The sequence below is a fragment of the Hyla sarda genome, chromosome 4, assembly GCF_029499605.1.
Source record: "Hyla sarda isolate aHylSar1 chromosome 4, aHylSar1.hap1, whole genome shotgun sequence".
In the NCBI taxonomy this organism is placed as follows: domain Eukaryota; kingdom Metazoa; phylum Chordata; class Amphibia; order Anura; family Hylidae; genus Hyla; species Hyla sarda.
In genome coordinates this window covers 272,871,358-272,895,201 of record NC_079192.1, presented here as the reverse complement: position 1 = coordinate 272,895,201, position 23,844 = coordinate 272,871,358, and the positions used below count along the sequence as shown (strand labels likewise).

Here is a 23,844-nt window from a genome sequence, read left to right as displayed (position 1 = left end):
ACACACAAGTGTTTTTGTCTAATATATTATTACATATTACATATATTATATATTACAAAGTTTTTATATTTGCTTGCACTATTGATCTATGCAAAGTTTGTTGAAATGACAGTGCCTATTTTAGTCCTCATATACAGTACAGCATATGGTATATATAGAGAGTGTAACCCATTTTTTTTTTCAGCAGCAGCAAATGAAAAAGGTAGACAACATAGACTTGTATTAAAAAATAACAAAAGCCAAGCTAACCAAACAGCTATGAAAATATAATGCCATATTTTATACAGTAAAAATGGTAAAGTGTTTTCATTAAATATATCAAGCATAAGACATATCTTAACAGTTACCAATATATTCTAGATAAGCAGTACTATTAAAAATTGTGACTGGTCATAGACTTTACGACATACCCAGAAAATGAAGCAGACTTGACTGGTGCTGGGAAAGGTGTGATATTATATGTATACTTCTCCCTCAGCTCGGCTAGTTGTGGAAATGGGAAAGTAGCCATTGAGTACACAGTCTACAAACAGAGAAATGTATTAGTAAAAACTTGGCCTTTATTATCAATATTGTACCAACGTAAATCTAAAATAGATGTTATACCCAAATGGAAAGTCAGAAATTAATATTGTATTTAGACGCAATATACAATACAGAAGTTTATGTAAAAAGATAGGTGGAAAGTGTATTCTTGTACTTCAGTTTACCAAATAAGTGGTGGTCTATTCAGCTGTATAACCTAGAAAATATGATTTTCTTATAACCTGCATGAGTTCATTGCTTTCTATCAGGTTGTCTTCAAGCATCTCCTGGGTCAATCTTCCCATTGTACTGTAGAATTCATCTGCATTTCGGCAACACTCAATCTGTCTGGGATAAAAAAAAAAAAAAAAAAAAAAAAAGGAACAGTTTAATATCATTTAGCACGACTATGGAATAACCATATACAGTATATGAAAAATTAACATCAATAAACACGGGGACAAAAGGTTACAGCTGACATTTTCTAACTCTCCCTGCCATACTAGAAACAGTGGGCAAAAAAAGGTGGCAGCAAAAATAAGATTATGGTAGGAAGTCTAGAAGATGAATGCAAATTACCACAAGAGTTTATGTAAGCATACATTGAGCCAGTAAGTGAGGAGAACAGAAGGAAGTGCAATCTTTTGATTAACATGGTGTCATCTTGTACCTGTCCGTGTGCTGTGTGGATCAGGTGAGCTAAATGAGTTCTGTTGACTACACAACAATTGAGGATCTTATGTATCTCCTTAAAGAAAATGTCAAATTAGCATGTGGAGAAGATAGGCCATGCAATGTTTACACTAGGAAAAGTATGCAAGGTTGCTCTCCTCCATTAGGAAACCAGCTTGCTCTCTGTAGGAGGATGCATCCATCAAAGAGCCTTGAAACATGATGGGGTTACTATCCAAGCCACGATTTCTAGAGTTACTCATCTATACATAACTGTTTTGGGGTTCTTGAGCCTCATTGGTACCACCAAAGAGCAAGCTCTTTATGTATTTCTTGAGCCAACAAAGAATGTTAAGAAATTCCAGCTCTAAAGCCAGCGGAATTATGACTGCTTCCCTGGACTATAATACTGTACAACTTCTGTAAATTAGAATGTGCTCTATCAGTTGCAGGGATGTAGAATTCCTATCGCCCGACACCCAGGACTAGCAGTTTTGGGCGCCGGGCAGGTGAATTTGTCCGGCCCTTAGCCCGGCTTTGGGCAAGCAGGGCTGAACCTGACAAGTGCGGCGGCGATCTGCAGTCTGTATGGAGCGGGCTGCCGACTCCTGCCCGCTCCATACTCTGCCGCCTCCGACAATAAAAAACTGTATCCTCGGAGGCAGAGCAGGGGAGATGAGAAGCTGTGTATGTCTCCTCTCCCCTGCTCTGCAGACGTGCGGGGGGAGATGAGGGGGCGTGGCTTCTTGCTCCCCGTGCAAACCTGCGTCCTCTGCCTTCACTCCCCCCAGCTGTAGCTTCGGAGAGCTGAGGGGAGGAGGCACGTCTGCACGGGGAGATGCTTGCGGCGCTCACAGGGGAGTATGGAGCGGGCTCGGGATTCCTGCCCGCTCCATACTCTGCAGCCCCCGGTTGTTCACAGTAGCCGGGGGCCGCCGCTAATAGCCAGCATGCGGCCGCGGCCGGCTATTAACCCTTTAGATCGCCGCTGTCAAAGCTGACAGCGGCGTCTAAAGGGAGATGTGAATGCTCCCTGGTGGGCTAGTGGGGTGGATCGCCCCCCCGCAGCGCGATCGCAGCGGGGCGATCCACTATAGAGGTAGCCGGAGGGCTTACCTCTGCTTCCTCCTGTCCCGACTCTGTCATTGATAGATCCTGGCTGGACCAGGCTCTATCAATGGATCACAGAGCACACAGATTAATAGAGTTCAATAGAACTCTATTCATCTGTATGAGGAATCTAATGATTCCTCATAAGTGTAATAAAGTGTAAAAAAAAATAAAAAAGTTTTAACAAAAGTTTGAAAGACACATTAACCTAGTGGTCTTCAAACTGTGCCCCTCCAGATGTTACAAAACTACAATTCCCAGCATGCCAGGACAGCCGTTGGGTGTCCGGGCATGCTGGGAGTTGTAGTTTTGCAACATCTGGAGGGCCACAGTTTGAAGACTGCTGCATTAACCCCTTCCATGTTAAAAGTTCAAATCACCCCCTTTTCCTATATCAAAACATGCAAACATAATAAAAATACACATATTTGGTATCGCTTCGTGCGTAATTGTACAACCTATTAAAATATAACATTATGTATCCCGTATGGTAAATGTAAAAAAATACCAAACCACAGATTTGCTATTTTTATAATATCCCATAAAAAAAAGTTAAAAAGCGATTAATAAGTCAGATCAATACCAAAATAGTACCGATACAAAAAACAGATTATGGCGCAAAACATGAGCCCTCATACAGCCTGGTATGCGGAAAAAAAATAAAGCTACAGGGGTTAAATAATGGCAATTAAAAAAATTAGAAAACGCTCAGAATTAGTAAAACATGACGTAAACGATACAAATCTGGTATTGCTGTAATCAGGCGGCCTAAAGTATAAAACTACATGTTACCTCAACCACAAGGTAAATGGCGTAGAAAAGAAAACCACCAAATCTGCTAAATTATCTTTTACTATTTCAATTTCACTTCCCCAAATATATATATATATTTTTTGGTTCGGAGAATATGTTATTGAAAAATTAAAAGGTATCCTTATAGTAGGTAGTTATGGCTATTATAGGGCGAGGAGGAAAAAATTAGTGCGTAAAAGCGAAAATTGGCCGGGACAAGTAGATCGTCATGAGGGACAAGTGGATTTTGCTCCATTTTAGTCCCGTGGACAAGTAGTTTTTTATAAAATTTCCACACCCCTGAGTTGTATTTGTTTTGTAATGGCGAAAGGTTGTCTTCATGAGCAACTGAGCAAGTCCGGTTGTGTTGCTGGTCAACAACAAGAAGTCATGTTCTTGCAGTTACATCATCTGTTTACCCAAAGCCTTTGCATAGAGGGGACTGGGGCAAGAATCTCAATAGGATATTTATAGACATCTAGATAACTATCTATATTTAATAAATATATCTCGAAAATGGAAATAATGAAGTAAAAAAAAAAAAAAAAAACTTACTCTCCAAGCTTTGCCCAAATAGCCAGTGCTACTCTTAGGATGATCTCAGACCCCTCAAAAAACACAGAGTCCCAAATTTTAAGAACAGTGTGGTTTGGAAGACAGGTTGCAAACAGAGTTAAGAACCACTGCATTGTAAACACATTAGTGAGAGGGGGTTCATAGCCACCTGCAACAAAAAAGGTACATCTTTTTTAGATTTGCGATGGGAATAATATACAAGAATAAAAATAATCAAACACACCTTAAAGTACAATAATATTTATGCCACTTGAATGCTTGTATATATTCAATATAAATGGCAAGTTCAACAGTTTGGTTTTCAATTTTTTATTTTGCTGTCATTTATATATACTAACAATAAATACATTATAGGACATTAAATATTAGTAATAACATCACTCATTATTGATGCCATAAAATTAACATTTCCCAGACAATAATTTTTTAAGAGACACACATTATGGGTTTAAATGTGATCACTCGTAATAAACATACCTCCACTTTCTCGATTTGCGGTTCTCTGAAGTACATCCAAATGGTGAGATAGATCTGGCAGCTTCATTCTCAAGAGATCCCTAAACACCGCCATATCCACTGACAGTGCCCGCAGATTATTGACAAAGTAACTTTCTGGAAGCACTTTATCAATGAGATAAATCATTACCTGTGGCAAGAGACAAACAGTATATATGCTACAATAAAAATGGTTCTCTAATGTACATAAACTACTACATGCAAGAGGAAACGGGTTGATTCTTATAAAGCATTTTAAAACCCTGCTAAATACATTTCTGGAAAATAACTGCACGGATCAGATCAGACAAGATGATATTATATCTATCTTAAAATAACCTTTTACACAATCTATAGAAGATGAACACAAATATGCACATATATGTTCTGTTTGCACCACATGATTGACATACAGTTAACTTATATGTTTTTGACTAAAGCAAATAAGAGCCAATGTAATGTCTATATAGTTCCATTCTTTTGATTCCACTTAATGTGGCAATATACTCTTTCCTTGAAGAAATTGTATGCATCATCTCTGCTCTCTCCCTTTTGGCTGTAACACCGCATCACATTATCTGAAAGCAGAATTCCCATCCCTATGCTCCCCTCCCCTACTGGCTGCTAAGCACGAGATTAGTGTTGTCAAACGGGGGTGGGACTCCTATTACTGCTCATTAGATTTTTAGGTATAATGAAGTAGACTATGACAGCACTGAGCCTGTTTTGACAGAAACTGCTGTGACTGAAAAAGGCTTCCTGCTTTAAAATCGAATTAGCAGTAATATAAGCTCCCCTCTTTATATCACTGGTCTTGGCCTGAGCAGACAGGAGAGAAGGAGGGAGGAGGAATGGGAGCTCTGCATTCAGAGACCGTGACATTATGTCACGGCTACAAGCCAGACAACTCAGTTAATAATGTAAGATCTGTGACATGGATAAAAACATTATATTAGTAAGATGCTTTATTATACCATACGCCATACACAGTGGCATATTTACCACTAGGCCAAGGCCTAGGGTGGCAACAATGATCCACCACTGGCCCAAGCAGTTCTTGTGATGCTTGGTCCCAATTTGTACACCCCCATTATGCCCTGAGGCCTCTTGAATGGTAGGAACAAACATATGTTCATAGAGTCCCTATTACAATCTTCCACCAATGGTTCAAAAGTACTAAAGTAGACAGTATAACTTGCAAGTAACATTTATTTTAAATTGTTAATTTCACATTCATAATAGGGAATGAAACTCAGTGCCATCACGGAGGACTCATAGAAATCAAATTAAAGGTAATAACCAATCCCTTTTTCCAAACTTAAGTAACTAGGGAATGACTATAGCCTGAAGGACTTTCCATTAATATGACTGTATAACAGTTCCAGCCTATAATGCTCAGAGAATGAATACAGGATACCAGCTGGCAGCCTTATAAATTCAGCCTAGAGAGGCACCAGCTTTTCCACACAGGAAGAGGAGATAGACCTAGTAGAGTAAGTTTTCGGTTTTTAGATTATCATAGACTAATATCTTTGATCCAGTTAACTATAGTGGTCTTACGATAATTTTTTAATTTTTTTGGCGCAGTGTCTTTTTTCACCAAAGTTTGATGCATTCTCTCCACTGTCATTTGTAAACTTGCTAGGATTTTGACGGTCCTGTGTATAATTTTTGCAATTGTATTTTGGCGCTAATTTGCCTGTTTTTGATGCATATTTGGTGCAAATTACAGCCAACAATATTCTGACATGAAAAACAGACATACCAAAGGAAGAATATGACATGTGCCAAAGTTACTAAAGGGCAAAGTAAAACCAAAGTAAAATAAAATACCCCCCATTAGTCTTCTGTTGCTGAAAATGCCATCACTTTATGTTTGGTTTACGGTTGGGGTTTAACATCTGGGACACCAACAATCCTGAAAATGATTCAGCACTACAGTCCAGTCATAGTTTTTTTCTACACAATCTTGCTCTCTGCCACAAGTTGAGGGGAAAGGGTCTTAGAGGTCAGGTGCCCATTCATCATTAGGTAATGTCATATCCTAGAGATTGTCTTGAAACAATAATCAACATACAATGCCATGGACAGTCTTGGCACGTGTGAATGGCTAAAACACCCCACCAATGGATGTCCACTGGTAAGTGACCGGTTTAACTGAAGGGCATGCAGCAATTTGCTGTCTAGTAGTGTACATTATAGTGCAGTACTACATGTACTTTGAGCAGATATTTCTGACGTTTATATGTAAAGACTTGCTTTATCACTATTAGTTCCATGGCAGATTCTCTTTTATCCTTATTTTATTTTGGGCTGACACTTTGGAATTTTAGTATCAAGATACAAAATTTCAACTTACAATGGTCAGCCTGTAGGGATTACTGTACATTGAAAGAATGCCAACATACATCTGAAATATATCTCCAAAACATGATTTGAATGGGGCTAAGACTCATATTCATTGGACAGATTTTTACGGAGAAGGCCTTTTCACATAGTCCTAAGCCAACCCTAGCCAGTGTATAATGACACTAAATTTATCAAGAGGCATGCGCCCAGAATCTAGGTGCATCTGAGCCTGGCCTGTTTAGCAGCCTCTGAAATCTTTGCTAGCTCTGAGCTCGCATAGCTCTGCACTGCAATTTTGCAGGAAAAATTGACAACTTTCTGTTCACCATCTGAAGTAATATTTGAAGGTTTTTTTTATGTATTGTATGCTCAATAAAATGTTATTTATACTAAATAATCACAAACTGGCATAGCCTTATATACCCATACATTATCATGTGTTACTATGACACAAGCTGCCCTCACAGCAGATTTACTGAACAGACAACCCTACTGTCAATTCTAGGTACTAAGAGCTGACTATAGAGGGTTTCCCCCTTCTCCAATGAGGTCACTGGGAAACCTGGTGACCAATCGGGAGGAGTACCCTTCAATCATACCACGGTTACAGACTGTAACCGTAATTACTGTAAGTACCGTAATAGCTTGTTTTTATAGCAGAAGAGAATAGGGAGACACAAACCATCCTCTACTGCAACCACATCAAAAAAGTCACTGAAAACTGAGTATCTGCACCACCCATCAACAAAATGTGGTAGGTGGTCATTAACAGGTTAAGTAAGATTGAGGAGATCCAGTATCTTGTCAATATTAGAACATCGCTGCTTTATACAGGGCTAAATACTTTGGAGATGTAAGTGGCTGTGAACAGACATAAATAATTCATGTACATCCTTTCAAGATTTCTAAAAAGATAAAACAGTCAATCTGCATTTTGATACATATTCATTTTATCTTTCTGCTTCCCCTGCTCTGTGAAATATGTTACATTAGAGAGGCTTTGATGTAATTAACATATGACTAATTAATGTTATTTATTTATTTATATTTTTTTTTTTGTAAGTTAAGCGGCTGCAATTTGCTATGAATTATTAACAAGAGCGGGTACTTTCACTATAGCATGATGCCAGTCTACATAATCTCTCATACATTCATTAAGTGCATTTCAAGAGAATTAGCAGTTGCTATTGCATCAGAACAGATACTTTATTAACCCAATGTTGTGCATCAACCCACTTTTTAGTATCAGGCTTAAAAAGAAAGCTCTGTATATTGTGCAACAATTTCACTTCTTGCAACTTATTAGTAAACCCCCCCAAAAAACAAGTGTAAAACCAATGATAAATTCTCCCCATAGAGCCCGGCTCAGAGGTAAGTCGGGGAGTGAAGTACACAACTGTGTGATTCTCCTGGCTTAGAGATTGGTGGGGGCCTCAGCACTGACACCCCAACTATCCAAAACTTTTGGACATGCCTGTGTGACATGTCAAAAGATTTCTTTAAATGACCGTAAAATTTTAAAGGGGTACCCCAGTGGAAAACTATTTTTTTCAAATCAACTGGTGCCAGTAAGTTAAAAACAGATTTGTAAATTACTTCTATTTAAAATTCTTAATCCTTCCAGTAATTATCAGCTGCTGTATGCTATAGAAGAAGTTGCATAGTTCTTTTCTGTCTGACCACAGTGCTCTCTGCTGACACCTCTGCCCATGTGAAGAACTGTCCGGAGCAGTAGAGGTTTGCTATGGGGATTTGCTTCTACTCTGGACAGTTCCTGACATGGACAGGGGTGTCAGCAGAGAGCACTGTGGTCTGACTGGAAATAACTACACAACTTCCTCTGGAGCATACAGCAGCTGATAAATACTAGAAGGATTTTTTAATAGAAGTAATTTAGAAATCTGTGTACCAGTTAATTTGAGAGGGAAAAAAAAAACTGCCACCAGTTAATGCCACCAAACACATAATCTCTGGTGACAAAAAGCAAACAAACACATTTCAGTTTGTGGTTATTGTTCCCAAAAAAAAAAAAAAAAAGTAAACCAACATTGAACAACTTGGAAGAAAAAAAAAAAAAAGTAAACCAGCATTACAAAACTAGAAAGAAAAAAAGAAGAAAACCTCCAATTTATTAACACGCAGAACCCTGAACAACAATAAAAGTATTCTATACGACGAGTCTCTCACATAATTTTGTAGCCATTTTGGTTCTGTGTAGTTTATAACATTGCTTCAGGTTATTCATATTTGAGAAGCTGCACATTTATCGTAATATCACTTCCCATCATCTTAACAGGGTTTAGGTTTAGACTTTTCTGATGTGCTTCATATTTGTCTCAAGAATATTCTTGTATAAAGTGGAGTTCATCAGCTCAGTTTTCCTAGGCCAGTGATCTCCAAACTTTTTAAGTCCTTATAGGAAATTTTTACTTCCAATACTTCGATCTATGCTATGTTATCTGTGATCTGCTGGTAGAGCCTGGCTCAGCAAGCCGGGACCCTCATGGAGCAGGTGAGAGGACAGCTGGTGAATAAACAAATTGGACCCCCAAATACATGTTGCAGGGCTGCCTGCAGATAGGGGATGAGAACTTTAGTACCGAAGTACCCTTTAAGGAATTTAAAGGGGTACTCCGCTGCTAAACAACTTATCCCCTATTCAAAGGATAGGGGATAAGATGTTTTGTTTGCAGGGGAACTCTGCTCTGTGCCGGATGACTGGGGAGCACAGCTACCACGCCTCCTCCAATCTTGTCTAGGATAGGGGATAAGATGTTTTGCAGTGGAGTACCCATTTAATGATGGAGAACAATGGGATGGACGTTCTCTGTCATTGACTGTAAGTGTACAGCTGCTGCTAGCAGACGTCCCTTACAGTTTATGAAGCAAGCACCGCTCATACCGCAGCTCAGGACGTAAAAGTACATCTTGGTGCTTTAAGTTTCAAGGCACCAGGACATACATTTATGTTCTATGAAATGTTACCAAGTATTGCTGGTCAAAGACAGGGGGGAAAACTCATCTGTGCAATAAAATATGGACAAATGGGCTGTGTCCTCAAAAAGGTAGTCCGGGGAACTACACAGAATAGGGAATAAGTGTCTGATCACAGAGCTTCAGCGTTCGGACCACTATCAGACACTAAACACAAAACAATATGTGATTTTAAGCTTAGATTTGTTGTGAAAAAAGGACATACCCTATAACATATAACTTATGGTGAACTTTAAGTCAATAGGCTGTGTAAGGTTTAAACAGATTTACAGAATACAGTCGTCCCTCAAGTTACCATATTAATTGGTTCCAGGACGACCATTGTATGTTGAACAGCAATGGAAAAAAAAACTGAAAATGTAGCCAGCACCTAAACCCAATACACGGGTGCACGCTGCTGTGGCAAGTACAAAACATGTAAAAAAAGAAAATGGCAGCAGCACACATTGGTCAACAAAATGGAGGCTCTTAGCGCACTTTTTGATCAAAACGTGTCCCCCAATCCACCACGCGGAGGTGGCCTCTTATCGGATGGGTCCCTAAACACTCACCTACCTCAGGCTGGGTGACATGTTGGATCCACTAACGATCCCAACCCGTGTATTGGGTTTAGGTGCTGGCTACATTTTCAGTTTTTTTTTTTCATTGCCGTGCAATTTTGGGGGGAGTGGCTCCCTCTGTAGCCGTGCATCCCCTCCCCTATTTTCACAGGAGGTGGTTGGGATCGTTAGTGGATCCAACATGTCACCCAGCCTGAGGTAGGCGAGTGTTTAGGGACCCATCCGATAAGAGGCCACCTCCGCGTGGTGGATGAGGGGACACGTTTTGATCAAAAAGTGCGCTAAGAGCCTCCATTTTGTTGACCAAGTGTGCTGCTGCCATTTTCTTTTTTTACATGTTTTGTACTTGCCACAGCAGCGTGCACCCGTGTATTGGGTTTAGGTGCTGGCTACATTTTCAGGTTTTTTTTTTTTCATTGCTGTGCAATTTTGGGGGGAGTGGCTCCCTCTGTAGCCGTGCATCCCCTCCCCTATTTTCACAGAAGGTGGTTGGGATCGTTAGTGGATCCAACATGTCACCCAGCCTGAGGTAGGTGAGTGTTTAGGGACCCATCCGATAAGAGGCCACCTCCGCGTGGTGGATGGGGGGACACGTTTTGATCAAAAAGTGCGCTAAGAGCCTCCATTGTATGTTGAAACCATTGTATGTTGAGACCATAACTCTATGGAAACCTGGTAATTGGTTCTGAAGCCACCAAAATGTCATCCAAAAATAGGAAAAGGTGAGGATTAAAGAAAAATAAGTATATAACTAATATAGATAAAGCAAATCCTTACATATAAAAGTAAGAAAGATCTGCTGGGAGCTGTAAATCACTGTCTATGTCAGTGTTTCCCAACCAAGGTGCCTCCAGCTGTTGCAAAACTACAACTCCCAGCATGCCCGGACAGCCGTTGGCTGTCCGGGCATACTGGGAGTTGTAGTTTTGCAACAGCTGGAGGCACCCTGGTTGGGAAACAATGGTTTATGTAGAGGACAGGAGCTTCTTCAGGGTCCTATGCAGTACACTCAGTGTCCCAAATGGAGCCGCCCTAACTTGGTGTCCAAAGGAGCAGCTAACCCTGGCACAGGTAAGGTGTAGTACAGAACTTGTAATTCTTCCCTGTACTGTAGGGGGCGCTACCAGACACCAGTCAGTGCATGCACTTCAGTAATAGAGGTGATTTACCAGTAAAATGCCCATTCTGATTGGTCGGTTCCTCCAGTTGTGACACGTTTCAATGTCCACAACATTGTATGTTGAGTCTGGTTTCAAGTTACAATGGTCCAGAAAAGACCATTGTATGTTGAAACTATTGTATGTTGAGGCCATTGTAAGTTGAGGGATTACTGTATGCAGATTTGATTAGTCACTAAATCTTTCTTTTACACTAAAGCAGCTTAAATTATTTACATAACCACCATACTTCATTCCTGTAAAAACTACTGTGTCTTATCAAACCTGTACGACACCATGAGCACACCAAAACATACAATTTACAGTCAAGTTTAGGTAGCTTTACCCACCTTAAGTGCATCACCCTCGTTCCCCTCCATCACTTCCAGTATAAGAGCGGCCAGAATGTTAAATCCCTGGCAGTAGCCTACACTCTTGTTCCACCTGGCATAAGCCAAAAGCACACGCTTTAGTACCACTCTATCCTGCTCTGCCTCCTGTCCACAATAGGAGCTGCAGCCTGTTCTATGGAGATCCTAAAATAAAGCAGACATACAAAACAACATTAAACAATTACTTACAGGAATATCTATAATACAAACCTTAAACATTTTATTTCAAATACTGTAGCATTTAACCCGACCAACAAGAAAGAAGCTATACACCCAGCATTGGTAGATGTGTTTACACCGTATAATAAATTATAGTACAGTTTACCTGCAATATAAACAGTTTAACCTGTACGGTATATAGTGCTATGGAAATAAGAGCCAGCATAACTTGTCATATACAGTGGTCCCTCAAGTTACAATATTAATCGGTTCTGGGACGACCATTATATGTTGAAACCATTGTATGTTGAGACCAGAACTCTATGGAAACCTGGTAATTGGTTCTGAAGCCACCAAAATGTAATCCAAAAATAAGAGAAAGTGAGGATTACAGAAAAATAAGTAGATAACTAATATAGATAAAGCAAATCCTTACATATAAAAGTAAGAAAGAACTGCTGGGAGCTGTGAGTCACTGTCTGTTTCAGTGTTTTCCAACCAGGGTGCCTCCAGCTGTAGCAAAACTACAACTCACAGCATGCCCGGACAGCCTTTGGCTGTCCGGGCATGCTAGGAGTTGTAGTTTTGCAACAGCTGGAGGCCCCCCCGTTGGGAAACACTGGTCTATGTAGAGGACAGGAGCTTCTTCAGGCTCCTGTACAGTACACAAAGTGTCCAAAAAAAGTAAAATGGAGCCGCCCTTACTTGGTGTCCAAAGGAGCAGCTAACCCTGGCAAAGTAGTACAGAACATGTAGTACCTCCCTGTACTGTAGGGGGCATTACCGGACAGCCAGTCAGTGCATGCACTTCATTATTACAGGGGTTTTACCAGTGAAATATACATTCTGATTGGTCAGTTCTTCCAGCAATTGACTCGTTTCACAGATTCCATAGCATTGTATGTTGAGTCTGGTTTCAAGTTACAATGGTCCAGAAAAGACCATTGTATGTTGAAACTATTGTATGTTGAGGCCATTGTAAGTTGAGGGATCACTGTACTATCTAAAACTCTGCTTATTCTGAGCATAGGAGTCCAGAAGGTGGTCCGACTCAGTGATTGACAGCTACTGGTGTAGAAGTGGGTATCCAAAAAAAAAAAAAAATTTCAATAGCCAAGTAGGACAACCCAATGTAATTCTGAGCGCAGAATCACCAGAAATTAAGATCAATAAAATACAAATTATACTATACTAAATCTTTCCTACAAAAACTATAAATCAGCTCAGCTCCTCCGGCTCTTTAACATGCTGCCCACAGATCAACCTTTCCTATGTAATAGGTTCTCTTTGGAGGCTACAATGCGGCCATCATTTTGACAAGCAGTCTTTGGCCACACAGTAAAACATGATAAAACATGTAAACTCTACAACACTTTTTAGTAAAATCCCACATGGTTACCTTCACTATCTGTATGCCCATTGAGTCATCATCGGGGTTGCTCCTTTCATTGAATGTAAAGCGCATTGTTTTATCCCAATCTATAGAAATACTGTGCAAGTATTGGTCTGCAAGTGTCAGCCATACCTAAAACACAGTAAATACAGATCAGCATATAGAATAAAATAAAAAATAAATAAAAAAAGTTCTTTTTTTTCCAGAAACAATGTTTTCATTTACTAACAGAAAAACTGGGGGGAAAAAGTACATTAGTGACATAACATATTACTGTAATGAATGTGAAGCTGTGATCATAAGATAAAATGAATATCAAGTGACCACTACATTACTGTTTCATTAGGGTATAACTTAGTTCCATTATCTAATGGGAGAGCGAGTCAGTCTACAGACTACCCTGTCTCATCAAGGGTGCAGAGATACCGATTTTTCGCTCTTTGCCCCATGCTTTATACTGCTACTCTGCAAGTTCACACTAGCTGTTGTCCAAAAGCACAAATCCTCTAACAGTGCACCATTACAGTATGGATAGAACACGCATTACCTACCAGCAACTTAAACAGAACTGAGAAAATGAGCATTAGCCAACTGCTACACATATACTGAGCTTTGGTAAAGTGTTAAGAATCTGCAGTTCCTCTTTAATCAAATACTGTGTATTAAGACAAACCTGCCCGCTAGATTGTATGATTTTCAGTAACTCAAGTTGCAATCTCCCACCTGGCTGACATTTTACCCAGAAAGATGCTACTACTGTACAATGGGTGGTACAATTGCTGCAGTAACTATATATGTATAGAATATCTTACATGAGTCCTACTCTATTTAACAGGATCTGTGCACAATAGGGTCACATCATTTAGATAAGGCAGGATCAAAATACCCAAAGTCCCTAAAAATCCCAGGAAAATGCAATAATAAATACAACCCTTAAGGATTACCCTTACTAGAGACCCCTCCTAAAAACGTTACAATTTTATTAAACTCCTTGGAGCTACTATTATTACATATAATAAACTTAAAATGACAGCGGAATCCTATTGCTGTCTAGAATTAGTGTACTGCTCTCACCAGCACTTGCTATAGGTCAGCTATTAGCAGTAGGTGGTGAAGAGGGCAAAAAAGCAGGGGCCTCCAGCTGCTCCAAAGCAAAAATAGAAGATAAAACTTGACTTTTATTCCATGTGCATTAAAAATATCCAACAAGTGTTTAAAAACAAGAGACACTTGTTGGATATCTGTTGTTTGTTAATGCACATGGAATAAAAGTCAAGTTTTAGCTTCTATTTTTGCTTTGGAGCAGCTGGAGGCCCCTGCTTTTTTTCCCTCTTCACCACTCCAGTCCGGGATACTGCCCACTGTTTGCCTGCCCTGCTCTCCAAACACAGATGCATCTTTCAGTCATGGGACATATTGCGGTGGTGAGCTGAATTTACCCCCTTCTTTCATTTTTTTTGTGAATTATTGGATAGTATTGCCCAGTTTACACAATTATAATATTTATATGGAATATATTAGAACAATTTCCTGCCTACGTAGACCCACCGGTATTAAAACCCACTCCCTGACGTTTCGCCAGCATACTGACTTTGTCAAGGGCTCGTAACGGAAAAAAAATGTGTGTTAAATTAAAATATGTCAGCACATTTTACGATGTGTAAACTTTGCCTAAAATTCAGTGTAGAGCAAGCTACAAAAACATAGTACAGACTTCTTAAATGTCATACTTGGGGATTAAACATGCATGATCATTACTAGTCACTATCCAAGCTCTACCTTATATGTCTTGTGTACTTGCGCTTTTTGTGATGCACTCTATCATACTATATATATTGCAAAGGAAAAAAATAGGGAAAGTGCAGCTCACAGTTAAGGAGATCGAGGTTAACTGATTGTGACACAAATATCCAATGTGTTTGAAACTAAACTAATACAAATTGAAACAAGTGGGGTATCAATACTCAAAAAATCTAAATGTAATCTAGACAAGAAGATAGGAAACTGGCAGTCAGATTGAAATATTAGAGTAAGTGTTGTGTGTGTCAATTTGGTAGAGAAAGAATCAGTCCTCAAAGTGGGGGAATCTGTACCATAAACTAGCAGCATGCAAATAAATGGCTAAAATAATTTTTTTTTACTTGAATAAAAATGTATACAGTAGTTAATAGATCACACCACGGGGCCCCAGTGCCTGGCTTTATAACTGAAAATTCAATGTTTTAGTATTTGAAAACTCCTGACATTTCTCTCAAAAACATACACTTTTAAAGAACTTACTCTCTGCCGCCATTCTTTTGGGATTCCAGTAGGCAATCGTGCAACAGCTTTAAGAGCATCATACCACTAGAAAAACAAATAACATTATCACAGCAAAAGGAAACTACAGGCACAGTCTTAGATAACTAGATTGACTTTGTCTACAAACCTTCTGAGAATCCCACTGCATAAACTATTTTACAAATTTATCAAGCTGTCTTCAACCAAATTGTTAAAAAGAAATTTAGTTACATCTCAGTTTTCTGATGGTTTAACACAAACAAAACTAAAAAACAACAAAAACATCAATCGAATCGTGTCAGCTGCTAGTATGTCATCTGTGGGCCTTTACTGATTGCTGCAGCACTCGAACAATCACACCTGCTTATAATAAAAGAAGTAAGACTGTTCAAGAGTGCTGCAGGGATTCTTTTCTCCATTTGTGCTATCTAAATGAACACTTACCTTGTGGGGCTGATTTTGCACCGAACAAGTCCAGCTGCACTTATCCAGAGGTCCTGCTTTTAACTCTCTTGCTCACTGTGTATGTGTAGATCTTGGCTGTGCTGGGGAACTTTTCTAAACATATTCTATTTGCTGAAACTTTTTATGTAATGTAGAAAATAACATTATATGCATATTTGTAATATACATTGGTTTAAAAATGCTGTCCCTGCAGCTATTGCCTGTGAGTCTCTGTGAGGAAACCAAATAAAGGAAATTAGGATAGGACAAGCAGGGCTCTGTGCAGGCTCATAGCTTGTTAATCATCCTGCTTTATGAGCCAGGGGCATGTCACAGACTTCACTGCACAAAGCCCTGCTTGTCCTCAGTGTACAGAGCCCCGCTTGTCCTCCTTACACAGAGCCCCGCTTGTCCTCATTGCACAGAGCCCCGCTTGTCCTCATTGCACAGAGCCCCGCTTGTCCTCATTGCACAGGGCCCCGCTTGTCCTCAGTGCACAGGGCCCCGCTTGTCCTCAGTGCACAGGGCCCCGCTTGTCCTCAGTGCACAGGGCCCCGCTTGTCCTCAGTGCACAGGGCCCCGCTTGTCCTCAGTGCACAGGGCCCCGCTTGTCCTCAGTGCACAGGGCCCCGCTTGTCCTCAGTGCACAGGGCCCCGCTTGTCCTCAGTGCACAGGGCCCCGCTTGTCCTCAGTGCACAGGGCCTCGCTTGTCCTCAGTGCACAGGGCCCCGCTTGTCCTCAGTGCACAGGGCCCCGCTTGTCCTCAGTGCACAGGGCCCCGCTTGTCCTCAGTGCACAGGGCCCCGCTTGTCCTCAGTGCACAGGGCCCCGCTTGTCCTCAGTGCACAGGGCCCCGCTTGTCCTCAGGGCACAGGGCCCCGCTTGTCCTCAGGGCACAGGGCCCCGCTTGTCCTCAGGGCACAGGGCCCCGCTTGTCCTCAGGGTACAGGGCCCCGCTTGTCCTCAGGGTACAGGGCCCCGCTTGTCCTCAGGGTACAGGGCCCCGCTTGTCCTCAGGGTACAGGGCCCCGCTTGTCCTCAGGGTACAGGGCCCCGCTTGTCCTCAAGGTACAGGGCCCCGCTTGTCCTCAGGGTACAGGGCCCCGCTTGTCCTCAGGGTACAGGGCCCCGCTTGTCCTCAGGGTACAGGGCCCCGCTTGTCCTCAGGGTACAGGGCCCCGCTTGTCCTCAGGGTACAGGGCCCCGCTTGTCCTCAGGGTACAGGGCCCCGCTTGTCCTCAGGGTACAGGGCCCCGCTTGTCCTCAGGGTACAGGGCCCCGCTTGTCCTCAGGGTACAGGGCCCCGCTTGTCCTCAGGGTACAGGGCCCTGCTTGTCCTCAGGGTACAGGGCCCTGCTTGTCCTCAGGGTACAGGGCCCTGCTTGTCCTCAGGGTACAGGGCCCTGCTTGTCCTCAGGGTACAGGGCCCTGCTTGTCCTCAGGGTACAGGGCCCTGCTTGTCCTCAGGGTACAGGGCCCTGCTTGTCCTCAGGGTACAGGGCCCTGCTTGTCCTCAGGGTACAGGGCCCTGCTTGTCCTCAGGGTACAGGGCCCTGCTTGTCCTCAGGGTACAGAGCCCTGCTTGTCCTCAGTGTACAGAGCCCCCGCTTGTCCTCAGTGTACAGAGCCCCCGCTTGTCCTCAGTGTACAGAGCCCCCGCTTGTCCTCAGTGTACAGAGCCCCCGCTTGTCCTCAGTGTACAGAGCCCCCGCTTGTCCTCAGTGTACAGAGCCCCCGCTTGTCCTCAGTGTACAGAGCCCCCGCTTGTCCTCAGTGTATAGAGCCCCCGCTTGTCCCCAGTGTACAGAGCCCTGCTTGTCCTCAGTGTACAGAGCCCTGCTTGTCCTCAGTGTACAGGGCCCTGCTTGTCCTCACTGCACACAGCCATTGGCTGCAGGGACAAGCCAGAATTTTTTCACCCAAAAATATGCAAATTTTTTAACCAATCTATATCACAAATATACATTTAATGTTATCATCTACATTTTATAATTTGTTTTTGCAAATTACACATACACTTTAATAATTTGGAAAGCCTTGTCAACAACCCCTATCTAGTGCAGATTACTTCCTATTGTCAGAAAACAGCAAGGGAAGAAACTTAAAAGAAAAAGAAAACTTAAAAGGCATTTTTTTAAGTTGAAATGATGTATAAGGCATTAAAAAATAAATAAATCACATGACTATTCTTCCTAAAGCCAAATAACGCAAATAACATTTTTTATGAACAGAATTACAATGAGATCACATATTAAAATTAAGCTTCATATGAAAATGTCAAAAGAGATTTGTCACCATTGTATATGGCATATATTTTCGAGTGAATAATTTATGAGAACCTTCGCAGAATAGCAATATTCCTGAAGGGCTCCCTAAAATTCTTATTATTCTTCATTAAAAAAGACCTGGTCTCTGCATCTGATAACATTTTTCTTATAGGTTTGTTTTTTTGTTTTTTTACTGTTACTTATATTTAAATAATAAAAGGAAGCATCTGTTCCAGATGTATAAAATAGAATAAACTAAAGAATATACATACTGAATATCAGGTTTATAGTCTTACAATTTTAGGACTAGCTTTTAGTAGCAATTCAATTATCAACGGATAATAATGTAAGTACCAGTATTTTACTAATTGTTTATGTTGATATTTTACAAAAGAACCAGCTATTCCCTTTTAAACTCTTAATATGACTTTTGCATATATCAATATATTGGGAAATGAAAAACAGATGTACATTTGAACACCTGAAGAACTTAACTGCTGTATGCAGAAACAATTCGAATTAAAAAAGAAAAAAAATTATTAAAAGTTGTTTTGTACATTGCAAAATTGTTGTAGAAATTTTTGCTGTGGAAATTCTATTCCACTAATCTGAATGGCAATATTTGAGATGAATCTGACCACTGAAGAAACGTCTGCAACAGATCTGCCGTGTGAAAATTCTCCTCAAGTTTCACTTAATAAATTATAACATTTACCACATTTGAAAAGCTGAATGTGGAAACAAATTATTCAGTAATCTAAGGGCACATATCATGCAGAATGGCCTTGTTCACATAGTAAGAGATAGATAAATAGATAGATATAATCAGTATTTTTTTCAACCAGTGTGCCTCCAGCTGTTGCAAGGCAATAACTCCCAGCATGGTGGGAAAGAGTTTGTAGCTTTGCAACAGCTGGAGGCCCACTGGTTGGGAAACACTGGAGGATAGATAGATAGATAGATAGATAGGCTTTGTCTGTACCTTATAAGCACTTGCACTTATCGCGGCAGACCAGGCCCTTTTGGTATAACTACTATTTTTTGCAATATTTATTCAAGACCTCTCACCCCAGTACCCCTTGTTTTTTAATAAATTCAGCATATCTATTTTATTATTTTGTTTTGAAATACATTTGTTTTTAAATACATTATCATCTGTATGCATACTATTTATTATATGTAATAAAATATATTTTTACCTACATTATTGGTTGTTTGGATTTGATTGGGGGTCCACATTCTGGTGTGTTTTATTGTTAGTTCAGTTGTTCATTGTGAACCCCCTTTTATTATTTATATTGTTACTCTTACTATCAAACCTATATATAGGATGGACATTCTTTTTCGGTGGCGGATAGATAAATAGACTTCCAGTCGTGGCCATAAATGTTGGCACCCCTGAAATTTTTCAAGAAAATGAAGTATTTCTCACAGAAAAGGATTGTAGTAACACATGTTTTGCTATACACAGTGTGACCCAAAATCCATTGGTAATCCTCAGATTTCATGATGCTTTGCCCACATTCAAGGCACCCAGTGCCAGAGGCAGCAAAACAACCCCAAAACATCATTGAACCTCCACCATATTTCACTGTAGGTACTGTGTTCTTTTCTTTGTAGGCCTCATTCCGTTTTCGGTAAACAGTAGCATGATGTGCTTTACCAAAAAGCTCTATCTTGGTCTCATATGTCCACAAGACGTTTTCCCAGAAGGATTTTGGCTTACTCAAGTTCATTTTGGAAAAATGTAGTCTTGTTTATTTATGTCTGTGTCAGCAGTGGGGTCCTCCCGGGTCTGCTGCCATAGCATTTAATTTCATTTAAATGTTGACAGATAGTTCGCACTGATACTGATGCTCCCTGAGCCTGCAGGATCGCTTGAATATCTTTGGAACTTGTTTGGGGCTGCTTATCCACCATCCGAACTATCCTGCTTTGACACCTTTCATCAATTTTTCTCTTCTATCCACGCCCAGGGAGATTAGCTACAGTGCCATGGGTTGCAAACTTCTTTATAATGTTGCGCACTGTGGACAAAGGCAAATCTGGATCTCTGGAGATGGACTTGTAACCTTGAGATTGTTGATATTTTTCCACAATTTTGGTTTCCAAGTCCTCAGACAGTTCTCTTCTCCTCTTTCTGTTGTCCATGCTTAGTGTGGCGCACATAGACACAATGCAAAGACTAAGTGAACTTCTCTCCTTTTTATCTGCTTTCAGGTGTGATTTTTATATTGCCCACACCTGTTACTTGCCCTAGGTCAGTTTAAAGGAGCATCACCTGCTTGAAACAATCTATTTTTCCACAATTGAAAGGGTGACAATAATTTTGTCCAGCCCATTTTTGGAGTTTGGTGACATTATGTCCAATTTGCCTTTTTTCCTCCCATTTTTGGTTTAGTTCCAATACACACAAAAGGAATAAACATGTGTATAGCAAAACATGTGTTACTGCAATCCTTTTCTGTGAGAAAAACTTCATTTTCTTGAAAATTTTCAGCGGTGCCAACATTTACGGCCATGACTGTATCTTGATTTCTGATTAGGGTAACTTATCCTGATTTTAGGATTGCAGTCCAATGTCATAACACATTACACAAACCTATTTTACCATTACTCCTCAGATATCGGCTTTATCTTGATCTCTGGTCTATTAGATCTCAACACAACACATTGGTATCTTGGGTTAACATATTTCTAATCACCATTGCCACATCAGTAGATAGATGCAAAAATATATGTCTTACCTGTTGAAAGCCATGCTGACCCAGTGAAGGCTCAAGTGTAAATTTCAACTTTGTATCCACGCCTACAGAAACGGATAAAAATGTTATTTTTACATACATTGTTGTATAAATATATCTCACCTAAATAAGTAAACAAATAAAAGGAGCTGTGTGTATTATGCTTTCATATCACCAGCACCCCTCCACTGTCACACACACACGGTCACAGATAGCTCCTCCATGATACCACCTACAATGGATGAGTCACGCAGGATCCAAGTTAATGAAAAATAAACATAAGCCTTTATTAAAGGAGAACTCCGGAATAGGAAAATTGCTAGTCATACTCCCGGCAGTAAAAAACCAAATAGTTACATACCTTCCTTGGCTCCCCCGGTAACCCGCTCCGGTCTCCGCCGCAATCCCCTTTCTGGTTGCCGGTGAGTCATACTGCACTCAGCCAATCACCGGCTACAATGAAGTCCCGGCTATGCCGGTGATAGGCTGAGCGACAGTGTGACATTTTCGGCCCCGGCAGCAGGTGCCGGTGTAGTGAGGAATTTTGTGTCTTGAAGCATTCTTACACTGCCGCTCAGCCTATCGCTGGCCGAGCCGGGACTTCGCTGTGGCCGGTGATTGGCTGAGCGCAGTATGACTCGCTGACCACCAGCAACCAAGAAGAGGATCGCGGCGGGAAACCAGAGCCAGTTACCGGGGGAGCAACGGAAGGTATATATCTCTTTATTTTTTTTTACTGCCAGGTGTATGACGAGCAATTTTCCTAGTCCGGAGTTCTCCTTTAACAATAGTATCCAGCCCAGAAAGATAACAACATCCTATATAAACTCAGAAATTATCGACTCATAGCAGTCATAATTCTTCAGTAAATCACTACAATACTATAGACCAGCGTTTCCCAACCGGGGTGCCTCCAGCTGTTGTAAAACTACAACTCCCAGCATGCCCGGACAGCCGAAGGCTGTCCGGGCATGCTGGGAGTTGTAGTTTTGCAACCCCGGTTAATACACAGTGCTATAGACACTCAAAAGCTGAACTCCTGAATGGATTGTGCATGTTTGCCCCGTTTTACAAGGAAAACAAGAAGAAGAACAGGCCTGTGCTGTCCCCGGGAGCATGTCCTGAGGGGCAGCTTCTATCTGCAGGCTAGGGGAGGTGGAGGGCGCTGTCCAGTGCTGAAGTGCTGTCACCCGGCCTGTTCATTCCACACAACATGCACATACCTGCCCTGCTACATACCAAAGACTACCTCACACATCAGCAGATAACACGGGATCCACTGCCAGCCCCTGAGAGGCAGAGCTGCCAGCCACCCATCTGCTGGGAATAAGGAATCTAGGAAATAATACCAGGCATCGCCATCATGCAGCTCCTCTCCAGGCCTCAATACAGACAGAGCAACTGGTGCTGAGCCGATTACTAGCACAACAAGGCGATTACTAAGACCTCCTCTCCTCAGTGCCCCCCATGGCATCACCTGGCTCCAGGGTGCAGAGCAGGCGGGGAGCCGTCCTGGAGATGCAGTTCCTCTTCTTGAGGACACTGCTGAGGATGTTGCCCACTCCTCCTCCTCCGGCATTCTGCCTCTTCAAGCCTTTGCCCCCTCGCCTCAGGCTACAGGACAGCTTTTCTTGTCTCATCTATGGAAGCCTCGGGGACCGCTGCGGAGCTCAGGCGATCTCTTTGGCATAAATGACGCACATGTATCCGGTAGATCCCGGCGGTCTGCGGCTTCCCCGTGTGTCCCTACCGAAGGCTTCGCTTTCCAGCTTTGTTTTTGAGGAAATCTGCAGTGCAGAGGCGGCGGAGAGAACGTGGACGGATGAGGAGGGGGCGCTCCACCTACCAACCATTATATCATCAACAGCCAGCCCTACAGCACTGCGCCCCTCCTGCGCCCAGCATTCATTATGGGTGCACTGTGGGGTACCTGGCACTGCTTCACCATGGCACAAATCTAATGACGTCTCCAGCTCTGATCCCAGGTGCACTTCAGTATATAACAGTGTTTCCCAACCAGGGTGCCTCCAGCCGTTGCAAAACCACAACTCCCAGCCAAAGGCTGTCCGGGCATGCTGGGAGTTGTAGTTTTGCAACGGCTGGAGGCACCCTGGTTGGGAAACACTTGTATATGCCAAGGGGTACTGTCTGCCTGCTCAAATACAGAGGGCTAGGGCAGTGTTTCCCAACAAGGAGCTTACAGCTGTTATCTTTGGCTATCCGGGCATGCTGGGAGTTGTAGTTTTGCAACGGCTGGAGGTAACCTGGTTGGGAAACACTTGTATATGCCAAGGGGTACTTGTCTGCCTGCCCCAATACAGAGGGCTAGGGCAGTGTTTCCCAACAAGGGGGCTTACAGCTGTTCTCTTTGGCTGTCTGGGCACGCTGGGAGTTGTAGTTTTGCAACGGCTGGAGGTACCCTGGTTGGGAAACACTTGTATATGCCAAGGGGTACTTGTCTGCCTGCTCCAATACAGAGGGCTAGGGCAGTGTTTCCCAACAAGGGGCTTACAGCTGTTATCTTTGGCTGTCCTGGCATGCTGGGAGTTTTGCAACAGCTGGAGGCACACTGTGGCTAGTGGAAAAGAGTACTGCAGCACAATGGAGGAGACTTGTCCCAGCGCTCCGTACCTGCACGGACACTTTAGACTTCCTTCATATGTAATTTTGGCATAGCCCCCCATGATGATGTAAGATGCAGTTTTTGCTGCATTCCCCCCCCCCCCCCCACATACACACACACACACACACACACACACAAACAATAGTGTGTTATTACAGGAGGTTTGTTCCAGTTGCATTTTTCTCATTACAAGTCATGGGATTCATTGATCATGTGAGTCAAAGACAGGAGGGAAGGAAACAGAAGAAAAACACACACATTAAATATCAAATACAAAACAAAAAATGGCAGTAAAATAGGTATAAAAAGCT

At 41.8% G+C, this 23,844-nt stretch overlaps 1 protein-coding gene across 5 annotated transcripts in view; it reads right to left on the bottom strand.

The window, feature by feature from the left end:
- Nucleotides 1-23,844, bottom strand: part of TBC1D30 (TBC1 domain family member 30) — a 76,429-nt gene that overhangs the window by 13,423 nt on the left and 39,162 nt on the right. For 2 of the 5 annotated variants that reach the window (XM_056574256.1, XM_056574257.1), the window contains exons 4-11: nt 20,914-20,975; nt 15,455-15,520; nt 13,181-13,306; nt 11,581-11,766; nt 4,153-4,321; nt 3,655-3,823; nt 768-873; nt 411-523 (exon numbers count right to left, since the gene is read on the bottom strand). In XM_056574256.1, the coding sequence (XP_056430231.1) occupies nt 411-523; nt 768-873; nt 3,655-3,823; nt 4,153-4,321; nt 11,581-11,766; nt 13,181-13,306; nt 15,455-15,520; nt 20,914-20,975 (997 nt within the window). Of the gene's footprint in view, nt 1-410; nt 524-767; nt 874-3,654; nt 3,824-4,152; nt 4,322-11,580; nt 11,767-13,180; nt 13,307-15,454; nt 15,521-20,913; nt 20,976-22,259; nt 22,280-22,387; nt 22,847-23,844 lie in introns of those variants that run through there. The other 3 variants (XM_056574258.1, XM_056574259.1, XM_056574260.1) reach the window with 3 other exon arrangements.